Source organism: Triticum aestivum, chromosome 1D, assembly GCF_018294505.1.
Source record: "Triticum aestivum cultivar Chinese Spring chromosome 1D, IWGSC CS RefSeq v2.1, whole genome shotgun sequence".
NCBI classification, from domain to species: Eukaryota; Viridiplantae; Streptophyta; class Magnoliopsida; order Poales; family Poaceae; genus Triticum; species Triticum aestivum.
The window spans coordinates 477,361,098-477,372,946 of NC_057796.1; the positions used below are offsets into that span (position 1 = coordinate 477,361,098).

The following is an 11,849-nucleotide window of genomic DNA, read 5'->3' on the forward strand; positions in this document are numbered from 1 at the left end:
CATGCTCTGCACCCCCCACACACTGGCAAATCTCTCAGCCTTGGGCCTTGGCGATGCGACGTCCTGGAACTGGAAGCGAAGGAAATAGTACGGACAAGAGGATCAGACAGGCGATCGGGGCCGTGTTGGCAGCTACAGTTGGCGCTCTGAATCCTGGCGTGCCGGCACGGCGGCAGGCCCGGCGACGCACGGCCGCTTGGCCCCAAAACGGCAGGGCCCTTAACTCCACCCACGGGCCCCCCGGAAGCGTGGGAGGATAAAAAGGCACGCAGGGGTTGCAGGTTGCAGTTTTGGAGCACTGTAGCTACCCGTCCTCGCGAAATCGAACGCTATCACCCCTCGGTGTATCTTGTACCCGCGCCCAAGTATGGCCCGCCTGTGCGTGCGTACGTATCATCATCAAAGTTTTTACCGCACGCCCACGATCGAGAGGGGGGTGAATCTCTTGGATGCGTCGCCTTCTCGCTGCGCGCTTTGATCTGTTTGCAGGGGAGCGGTGAGCCTGACAGACGTGGGAGTGAATTGCTGGCCGTTTTTCACAGTTTTGGTTGCGAGGAGAGAAAGCTCTCCTTTTACTGGGCGCACGCGGATCACCCGTCCCGTCCAACTGTTTACCCGAACCCCACCTACAATCTACAATGTGCGCGCTCTCGTGTGCCATTTCCTCCGTTGCCGGCCGCTGCGCTGCGGTTCCCCAGGCTAACAGCTACTACTAGCTGAGAGCTGACTGATCACAAACACCTTTGCTTGGCTCCGTCTGACGGACCGTCTGCCTGCGGTCGATGATTGGCGGGGCGGGGCGGCAGCGGCAGCGGCATGACGGTGCGGTGGCGCGGCCGCGACGCAGGTTTGAAGTCGCTGGTGGCGAGGAGGAGGGAGGGGAGGCCACCACGGCGAGCGCGGGGTGCATGTGCCGGTCGTGCGCGGCGGTGGCGGTGGCGGACTGCGTCGCGCTGGCGTGCTGCCCCTGCGCGGTGGTCAGCCTGCTCGGCCTCGCGCTCGTCAGGGCGCCCCTTGCCGTCGGCAGGCTGTTGATCAGGGCCAGGCGGAGGCGGCGCGCGCTGCTGCGCGGCAAGCGGGTGCGCTACGTGGCCGCCCCCGCCGCCCCGGCGCCGAGCGACAACGGCGGCATCCACGACAAGGTCGCCGAGAAGGTGGAAGGCATCCGCGGCGGCGTGGATACGACGTCAACGACGGCGGACGGCGAGCTGGGAGGCGTCGATGATCACGAGGCGGAGCTGGCGTGGCTGGAGGAGATGTACCGGACGGGGCGCTGGGGCTTCGGCCGCGTCTCCTTCTCGGCCAAAACCCCGTGAGCCGCGCGCGCGCGCCGCCCGATCCAGCGCCTGCATGCCAGCCGGCACGGCGGCGGGTCAACCTCGGAGTAGTTAGCAGTACTGGTAGTTCAGTGTGTACGGTCTGCCCGGTGCACGCACCGCGCCGGCGTGGACAGGGATGCGCGTCGCGATTTTTTCTCGCGCACGTTCGAATCTCGATTTATTCAGAGCTGATTAGAATTGACATGTTATCTTCATTTGCCTACTCCTAAGTAAAGCGTGCGAATCTGAACTGCGAGCACGTGTTGGCTTCGTTTGTCATGGAATCCACATCATGTTCCCTATCTATACTTCTTACATCTTCCTTTGGCATTTTGCCTATCTATACTTCTTACATCTTCTCGTTTTATTTTCACTTGTTTTTTTTTTGTTTTTTGCTGCCCGTTATGGTTCTCATACTTTCTATCCGTAGAAAAAAGTAATGATATGGTCCCTAGCGAAAAAAATCAAAAATGAAATGCTCATGGTAACTCTTAAAAGGAAGAATACAAATTGCTTTTGTGATTTGGTAAATGTTGTTATACATCTTACTTTATTTTTTAAGCAATTTGGAGCGAACGTTGGCCCTCGAATGAAGCACATGTATCTTGGAGCAAGGGCCACGTCAGTTTTCGGAGGCGTTCGCTCCAATCGGGCGAACGCGTTCCCCTTATCCTATGGGGCTTTCCTCACTCGCTGATTCACTCAACCTATCATCACCTGACTGGCCGCCGCCGCCAGCGGGCCTCCACCATTGCCGCCCCTGCTCCCCTTCTCCTAGGCAGATTGATCAATGGCATTCTTTGTAGGAAATTTTTATCTCTATAACATGGCAAGTTTGAATAATATGTTTTTAACGGTCACATGGCAAATTAAGAACATTATGTTTCCAGAAACATGGCAAACTGAAATATGTAATGGTCACACGGCATTTTTACGATTACACTTGTCTCATGTGTCCACGGCAAATTCCTAAATTTGTGATCCTCTCAAAGGAAAATTCCCTAACTTTTCCATTTAAAAAAACAAGAACATGATTTGTAAATCTACCTCGTCCCGTTACAAACGTTCAAAAATTGAAATATTTTTTGGAAAACTATTTTCCTATTTTTTTTCATGTGCAGTTTTATTATAGTTACCATGGCAATTTTTTCAATTAGACCATCGTAGTTTTATGGTAACTAGCATGGCAATTTTAGTATTTACAACATGACAATTTTGTTCATTAGACTATGTCAGTTTCAATTAGGTAGCATGGGAATTTTAGCTTTTAGACCATGGCAAATTTATTAATTAGACCGTGTTAGTTTTATTTTTGGTAGCATGGCATTTTTTTAAACATGGAAAATTTATTAATTATATAATGGAAAATTTTATTGTCATATAACCATTTTTTCTTGTATATATAGTAATTCTAGACATGTCGTAGCTTACCTTTTTATAGAAGGATGAATCATGTCATCTTTAAGGGTTATGTATAGTACACTTGAACTTCTCAAAAATATGTTCTAGTTTTAGTGTCAAGAGCATGGCCTTTTTTTGCGCATAGCTATACATATAAATTTGATGCTCTAATTTTTGTGAGTTTCTTTTTTGCATTTTGCCATGTCACCATAGATCATGTTTTATTGTGCAATACCCGGGCAATTTCCAGCGTATGTTTTTTCTTCTATATCATACCATGGCAAAATTAGTTTATACACTATGGAAAATGTATTTTTGTCTGTATTAGTTTTTCCGTATCATGAATTAGCTACTTTTTGTTGACGGAGATTTTACTTTTTTCAAAAAATCACCTAATTGGCTAGCCCTTTTTTCTCACGAGATCCCTATTTTCTGGGCTAGCTTGGTCTCGCTAAAAACTCCCTGCAGCGAACTTCTGAGGGATCAATATTGGTTCGCCCGATCTTACCCTCCCAACGTGAACCAATGGTTCGCTCGAGGCATCCCTCTCACAGGACGTTCGCTATGTATTAGCATCCTTGGATTTTAGTGAACAAAAGGATTTCCTTTTCTTCTAAAAATCAGGATTTCCTTTTCTTCTAAAAAAAAATCAGGATTTCCTTTTCTTCTAAAAAAACCCAAAATTTCTTTTGGATCACTAGACAATGTGATAACCCGCCTTATGATGCATGAACCTTGACAACTGGAAGATCCCAATTTATCATGTCGTCGAGGAGTTTTGATTATTTCCTACTCCGTGCATTGGGCGCAGGACAAAATCGTTGCGTGTACACTGCGTCATGCACCGACCCAGTGCGGGGCCCAAGTTTACTTTTGTGTTTGCATTTTTTCCCTTTTCTTCCGGGGTTTTTTCAATGGTTTTTCTTTTTTTGTGTTGGTTTCTTCCAGTTTTCTTTGTTTTTAGTATCTTTTTGTACAGTTTTTTCTTTTCAATGTTTTATATACACACATTTTAAGTAATATGTGATAAATATTTTTCCAATATACGATGAATATTGGTTAGTAGCTATTAACATTTTTACAAAGACACAATGAACTTTTTTTTTTGTATATGCGGTGAACTTTTTTTCAAATATGTGGTGAATGTTTATCAAATACACAAAGAGAAATTTAAAAAATATGGGATGCCATTTATAGGCTGGATGGCCATTTTTTAATAATACTTTTTCACTTGAAACACTTTTTTTCATTAATTTTAGTCTATTAATAAATAAAATACATAAAATCAGCTATGCGGATGGCCCACCACGGTGGGGTGTATGTTTTCCTCCCTATCGCGTGGATAGCTAGGGCGAAGAGGAGCATCCTATTTGCGCACTTCGCGAGAGCTATGTATTGTCCGTACGGATTCTTAATGCGTCACGCCTAAAACACATCGCTATTAGGCCCATCCATTACAGTTGCCGCGTGCGCTTTTTTGTCCATTTTTCTAATCATTATTTCACTGTTTTGCTTCAGTTTTCTTCAGGGTTTCCTCGTTTTTATGATAGTTCTGGTTGCTTTCCACTTTTCCTTTTTTTTTCTCTTTTCATTCGCTTTTCACATGTTTTATTTAGTTTTCTTTGATTTTTTATCAACACATGTCTAATTTTTTTCATACACATTGTACATTTTTTGTATAACTCAGCAACATTATACACATTTAGCATTTTTAAATACGTGACCAACATTTTTGAAAATATATGTTTTGTTGATACACATTATATATTTTTTGTATACGTCCAATAATTTTTATATACGTTTAAAAAGTAACATATTTTAATACATGTTGAAATACTTTTTAATGCACCCGCAAAAAAAAATAATGGTATGAAACATTTTTAAACTACCCGGACCTTTGTTTTTATTGTATTAACATCTTTTGAAATACGTGATTTTTTTTGGAAATATAAGATTTTTTTAGAATTACATGAACATTTCTTTACATTGTATAATTTTTTTTTCTATAAATGCCACAAACTTTTTTGAAATGCTTGAATTTTTTTTAAATGACACAAACATTTATTAATTGAAAGCTATCAACATGTTTCTAAAACTACATTAACAAAACAATTACACTGCATTAACATTTTTCAAATGTGCAGTATTCAACTTTTTTAAAGACAATTAAGTTTCTGAATATATGTATTTTGTGTTAATCAACATGTATCCACTAACAAACGTACTACTGCTAGTAATACACATCCCACATCTTGAGTAAGCTATACTTTACTTAGAACCGGAGCATTAACAGCAGGGAAACATCAAACAAACATGGCGCCAGTGACACGCCATACCTTTATAGGCAAGCACTTAAAAAATCAAACACGAACCGCTACTCTTATAGTGTCATTTCACTTTCACCTTCTTGCTTGGACGCATGGCAAACCGGACAAGTCATCTCCTCTGCATCTCTGATCACCGTGGTAGGTAGGTCACACTATGTACAGTGTAAATGCACCAAGGCTGATGATGCCCGTGCAAAAGCATAAGAGAACAATGAATTATCTCCATAAAATAAATCTGTAGTATCATCATTCATACGATATTCGTTTATTGGGGCCCACTATAGATAAGTTGTCTGAACTTTTTGTGGTGTAATAATGAATGTTGACTGTTTGAACTGCCCGATTTAAACTCAAGGGCCCCCGTATGTTCTTCCTCCTCTGGCTTTCCTTCCCCCCGCCTGATCAAACCACATGTTGCTGGCACTAGTGTTAGCGTCGATGGCGCTCTGACACGCGCCTTGCCACCCCTTCATGCCTTCTCAGTCATGCCGCCTTCCGTATAAGCCCCTGTGACCCTAGCCTTCCCCATAAGCCCTCACAGTCCTTATTCTCTAGCGTCGGCAGCCCACCCCACACCCTGAGACCTCCCCGGCTTCGAGTCGCTACTAGCTCAGCCTTGCCAGTGAGCCTGCGTTTCATTGCCTTTTGTTGCGGTGCCCCCGGCTTCACCTTGCCTTCCTTTCTTTTTCCCAGAAATCGATTTAAGACAATTAATTTATTGTCCGAACAATTTACCAATGGCAAACGTGTTTTTTTTTTTGGATGTTTGGTAGTACTCCCCTGTCCGACTATTAGACACATTCATCTTTATCCATTTATCTGACAAATATTTTCGGATGGAGGAAGTATTTTTTTAATGTGAATTATAATGTTTCAGACTTTCAGTAGTGCAGGAAGGAGTGACAGGGGCTCTCGAGAAAAGATGGAGAAGCTGCACATGGATGGATCGGATCAGATCCAGCAACGCTGTAGTCCACTCCAGTGGGATTCTCGCCGCCGCCGCCGCCGCTGCTGCTGTCCAGCTTGCATTCTTCCGTTCCGTTGGCTCAACGGCCGGCTCCCATCACCGGCCACGCGTCGCGCATGGGCCGGGCCCACCCACCAACCGAACAACCAGCTCCCTCGAATCACTGACGAGGCAACAACGGCAGTGCGAGCCCGGGCCCACCCGTCGGCCACGCAGCGGGCTTCGCGGGCCCGCGCCTTGCGTGCCAGGCGCAGCTCGCAGCTGCAACCGCCAGCGTCTCCCGGCCCTTTTATCCCCGCCGCTCCCCCCGCACACGGCACCCGGGGAGCGGAGCCATGGCGGATCACAGCGACGGCCCGGCTGTCGGGAACCCTCGAGAAGATCCAACTGCGTCAGAAGACGAGGAGGAGGAGGAGGAGGAGGGGGAGGGGTTCACCTTCGCGGCGGCCGCGCGTGTGGGCGACGGGTGCGCGATCGGGCCCGTGTACCTGGTCTTCGGCCGCCCGCGTTCGCCGGCGGAGCAGGAGGTGGAGGAGGAGGATGCCGGCACGGCCACCGTGCGGGTGCCGCTGAGGCAGCTTCTCCTGGAGGAGCGGGGGTCTTCCTCCTCGTCGCCAGGGAAACGAGCGGACGAAGAAGAAGAAGACGACGACGAGCTGGACGGGGTGCCGGCGGAGACGTACTGCCTGTGGTCGCCCGGGACCTCGCCGTCTCCGTCCCCGTCGCCGTCGCGGTGCCAGAAGAGCGGGTCGACCGGGTCGGTCCTGCGGTGGCGCCAGCGGCTGCAGGTGGGCCGGAGCCACAGCGACGGCAAGGAGAAGTTCGTGTTCCTGCAGGCCCAACAGGACGCCGCCGGCTCCCCCGGCCGCAGGGGAGGGACGGGGACCGGCGAGTCGCGCGGCCGGGGAGGAGTCCACGGCTGGAGCCACCGCGGCAGAGGCGGCAGCGGCAGGGGGAGCCCCGGGCGCAGGGCGTCGACGTTCCTCCCGTACAAGCAGGATCTCCTCGGGCTCTTCGCCAACGCCGGCGCCTTCCGCCGGAGCTACCACCCCTTCTAACCAACCAACCAACGTCAGCCGTCAGCGTCGATCCATCTTCACGCCGATCGGGTGGTTGCCCTGCATTTTTTTTCTTCTTTCTTTCTTTCAGATTGTGATCCCTTATCAGTACACGGCGTGTAGAATTTCTTGGGTTCTTTTCGTACATATACAGTGACAGTAGCTGGTAGATCAGATCAAATCCAACATTCTAGTTTGTACAGCAATTTCTTCAGTTGCAAATTGAGTTGCGGTGACAAGAAATTCTTTGCAGTCAAGCAAACATTCCCAAGCACATCAAATCAACGAAGGAAATTAAGTGTGCACGACCCACCATGTCCCATGATTTGTCTCTAAATTATGCATAAGCCAAAGCCTTAATTAGGAGTAGTAGTATTAGTTAAGCAACGCAACGAGCAGCCGTTGCCGCGTACGAGCTGTCGAACGAATATGATCGTCAGACATCAGGCCGGAGGTTCAGGCGTCCGCGTCGATCGATCTTATCGCCGGTCACCTACTCTAGCTAGCCATCTTTGGCTCCTTCCCCAAACTGTACACTTCGGATTAGTGGAGCTAATTGGCCAGCTCGCTCCCTGGGTTAGGCTAGCTCGTAGCTGGTCACGATCTTGCTCAGTCTGGACTCTGAACGTACGTAAGTGGCCGGAGCCACACAAATGGAAACCGGATAATTATCGTCTGCCATCTAATTAAACTTTGCAGTTTTGAGGGATGGCTAGCTTGACCGGTAGCTGGCCAACGCAGCTGGTGCAATGAGAGTCCATTTGGAACGCCGTCGTTCATCAGAGAGGAAATTCGTCCCAATTATACAGAGTTCTCTATAAAATCCCAATATTTATGGGGAAACCGGCTGAATTGCTATAATATTTTAAAACTTTGCTTGGTTGTGTCTCCAATCACAGTAAAAGTCCTTTTGGTATACTTTGACAAACTACATCAACCTTCACTTACCCGCCAAAAGAAAAACGACCATAGCTTCACCAACCTTCCATTCCACAAGGACAACGAAGAACTGGAAAAGTTCTTCAAGAACAACGCCTTAAGGAAACGACCGTCAAATTCCACTGTCACCGGATCCAATCATTAAAGGCTATAATTTAGATTTCCATTATAGATAATAAGTTTGAGCATATCCGAGCAATGCCCTCAACAAAGTAATGACACAAATAACATCGTCATTACCAGGTATAAACCAACTTGAGTAAGACCTAGAGTTTTCACCCCAGAGCTCGAGGTTGACTATTCATGAAGCACCACCAAATCGAAGTCATTCATGAGTTGTTGCCATCACTTTCCGCGATCCCAACTGCTAAATGCGTTGGGCTAGAAGTCCAACTACTGTTGTTGCACTACCATACCCTCTGAGTTAAGCCACCGTCCATAGATTGCGTCTCACCATTGAGGACAAACTGGTTAGAGTGAGACCGCCAAAGCCCACAATGGAGCCTTCGAGCTGCATCCTGCAACCTCGCTAGTACGAACCGCCGACAACAGCCACCTGGTGTGGAGAGAGGAACCCTCACGAAGATCCATCGGTGCCCACCGCAATCTGTAGCTTTAGTGGACTGCTAAAGATTCACAGCCTGAAGACGCCCACCCCATGATGAAAATGCTACGGAGACAGAAGCAGCTATCCCACCGGTTGGTGTCCGCATGCCCAGGATCAGATTAGGGGGGAGACTCCCCACGTGGCACAACCAACTAAGTAGGGGCGACAAGAGGCGAGGGTGCGCGGGCCAGGTAGCGCTCGCACTACCCAACACATGCCCACCGTCGCGACCGAGTAAAAGAACCGCAAGGCTACCATTTCACACCTACGAGCGTGAAGCGACACCAAGAGAGGCCCTGCCACCACCGTCGGCTGTACGGACTTCACCCCGGCGACATCCAATTACGGCGGCGCAGGAACAAGGAGGGGTGGCAACACTAGGGATTTGAGGAACACACCTGATGGCCTGCAAGACACACATGGTTATGTAGCACCTTTTGTAAGTATCCCGAAAACAGTATCGTTCCCAACAAAGACTGGAGAAGAGTGTTAACATGGGCGTTTATGTCACACACAAGTTTTTCACATGTCCCATGTGAATTAATTGTTTTGGTATCTGCAAGGATTAATATGATGTTGAAAAATAGGTAACCATGGATTGAAACAAAGTAACGAGCATAGAAAGTAAACAACATAAAAGTAAAGCACTGGAAATAAAAATGTCGGTTTGTTTGAAGTAGAGAGGCTAGGCACGGAGAAACTCAGATCATGGTGTATATCAGATGTGGCAGTGCATCCGTACAACTAGTTACCTTTTCATATGATTCTATCTCTTGGATTATACGTTCGGTAGGGGGGCCACCCTTGAATTATTGAACTCCTCCATGCAAGGATTGTTCTTCTCTATTGTCCTGCACCAAATGGCGATACGCATGGTGGTTTCAGTAGTTAAGGTTGTAAGACTGGTCAACATCCTATTATCTTCATATTGTCTTCGCTCCTCGTAGATACCAACACATGTCATCTGAAGGTCACGTATTCGCTGAACAATATGTGTCACCTGTGTAGGTCTTTGGATCATGTTGTCTGGACCTTTCATTTGGACAACACACATAAACACACCACGTATAATCAACTTAATAATCAATCGTCGAGTCAGTTTGACAAAAAAATAAAGCAAAAAAAATCTCACCAATCCTCTACATTCCATGCCTATGGGGGGATTACTCACGCATGAGAGAGAAATAACCAACAAACACAATTTTTTTTATAACGAAAACCATATCAACAATATTGCAAGTTATCAGAATTACAAGAATGATTGATCCGATATCAATCTCTGATCAAGTGGGAATAGAGTTATAAGCTCTAGCCTTATGAGTTGGAATATCTCTCTCTCTAACATGATGACGTAGATGAATGAAGGGGGTTGTGATGTGGAGGAGGCCGGAATAGATCTAAGTGAAGTTTTTCTTTTCCGGATCTCTCCTCCCGAGTTCATATGGTGATTTTGGCATCTTCCTCTCTGTTTTCCCTCCTCTCGCATGTGCAAAGTAGCTTTGTATAGATGAGAGGGAGGCGGCGGAGACAGATACAAGCGCTTGCGCTCATACTAGGTGTCGTCTTCTCTTCCGATGCGCCATCTGCAATTCTTCCAAAGAGTGAAATTGTCCCTTGCTGCCCCAGTTGATCAGGTATTGTTCCATTTCCTTCCAAAAGTATTTATATCTGCTCAAGAAGGAAACAAGGTTGCTTTATTTTCAAAGATTATTGTTAGTTGAAAGGCGAAAACGCAAAATCCCTTCGATAAACCAAACAAAATACCCAATGAAAAGTGTCAAATTATAGAGCCATCAACACCTGTGCCTAAGCACACTCGGCGAGGCAACATTGGGCCCAACCACAAACTCTGTGTCGAGCATAAGGGTTCCGAGGAAAGCCAGCCCACTATTGTATTCCATCCAGCCCATACGGAGGTCGAAATGGGAGGGGCTTTGTCTCTGCTCACAACGAGCGCGAGCGTCCCCTCGGCTCAAGCGACGAGCTAATCGGTCAGCCTAGTAGCGTTCTCCTTCATTTGTTAGTTAGTTATTTGTTTTTTCTTTTTTCTTTAGTTCAAAAACATTACATTAGCTAGTTAAAAAAATCATGCAGTGTAAATTTTTTATGCACGCAACTTTTACAAAAATGTTGATAGCATTAATAAAAAAAATTCGTGATAAATAAAAAATGTCGACGCGTTCAAAAAATGTCCGTAACATTTACTTTTACATAATATAATTTTTTGCATTTATTTAAAAATATTTCGTTTCATTTAATAAAATGTTCAAGTGTTTCCAAAATATGTTTGTCATATTATAGAAAAATGTTCATATAGTTTATAAAATGTACCGTACCATTCAGATTTTTTTGTGACATCTTAAAAATTCACACATTACAAGAATATGTTTGTAACATTTAAAGAAATGTTTAGGAAAATGTAAAATATGCATCATTATTTTTTTCATTCATTCAAAAAATATTCAATGTATATTTGAAAATGTTTAAAATTGATTTCAAAAAATTAATATAAGTATTTCAAAAAATATTCATCATATATTGGAGAAATGTTCGATGTGCGTCTTAAAATGTTACACGTGTATCAGAAAAATGTACAACATGTATTGATAAAATTTAATATGTATTTTAATAAAATAAAAGGAAAAACAAATTAGAACAAAATAAAGAAAAAAATAAGGAACACACAAAGAAAGAAACTGCACGGAAGCTTCTAAAAGCGTATCGAACCGGTTCATAGAAGCTTTCCACAACCGCTCCTAGCAGCTACAATATTGGGCCGGCCCACTAACCTTGCGCCAGAGGCTAGACCAAAGAATCTCTCAGTACGTAGGGGCGAGATATAGTCTTGGCGTGTTGGAATAGTTTTCCTAGGTAGGGTGGTGAGCTTGTTCGTGTGCGATGTGGACATGCCCAACGTGTCCGTGCTGTGCCATGCTCTTGTCCGGGTCGGCTTTGTTAGGTGCCTACTGGTCCGGGTCCGTACGTGTCATATATGTGCATTGGTATGGAGCCATCTACCGTGAGTTGTGAGGCAGAGAAAGAAAAAAAAGACAGAGAAAGAAGATAGAGAGAGAGAGAGACTAGAGGCACGAGAGATTGATCGCCTTGAACAAAACGCAACAACGGGTGGAATGCATCCAGTTTAGCCGTCCATATCGTGATCAGCCTTTGAAGTCAGATGGGCGTGCCAGAGTGGAAGGCGAGAGCGATGGTTTCTCGTATAAAGCCGCT

General features: G+C 45.8%; 2 protein-coding genes across 2 annotated transcripts; both read left to right on the forward strand.

Annotated features, from left to right (window-relative positions):
• Window positions 1-464: 464 nt before the first annotated feature.
• Window positions 465-1,534, forward strand: LOC123177037 (uncharacterized). The gene has a single exon (XM_044591008.1). It carries the CDS (start codon window positions 783-785, stop codon window positions 1,314-1,316), a length of 534 nt encoding a protein of 177 aa, XP_044446943.1. The 5' UTR covers window positions 465-782; the 3' UTR covers window positions 1,317-1,534.
• Window positions 1,535-6,318: 4,784 nt separating this feature from the next.
• LOC123177049 (uncharacterized) lies at window positions 6,319-7,315 on the forward strand. Its single transcript, XM_044591012.1, has one exon. It carries the CDS (start codon window positions 6,350-6,352, stop codon window positions 7,070-7,072), a length of 723 nt encoding a protein of 240 aa, XP_044446947.1. The 5' UTR covers window positions 6,319-6,349; the 3' UTR covers window positions 7,073-7,315.
• The last annotated feature ends 4,534 nt before the right edge of the window (window positions 7,316-11,849 follow it).

What these genes read in the sequence shown, in the direction of transcription:
- LOC123177049 (XM_044591012.1), top strand. Translation starts at nt 6,350, where the DNA reads ATGGCGGATCACAGCGACGGCCCGGCTGTCGGGAACCCTCGAGAAGAT.
- LOC123177037 (XM_044591008.1), top strand. Translation starts at nt 783, where the DNA reads ATGATTGGCGGGGCGGGGCGGCAGCGGCAGCGGCATGACGGTGCGGTG.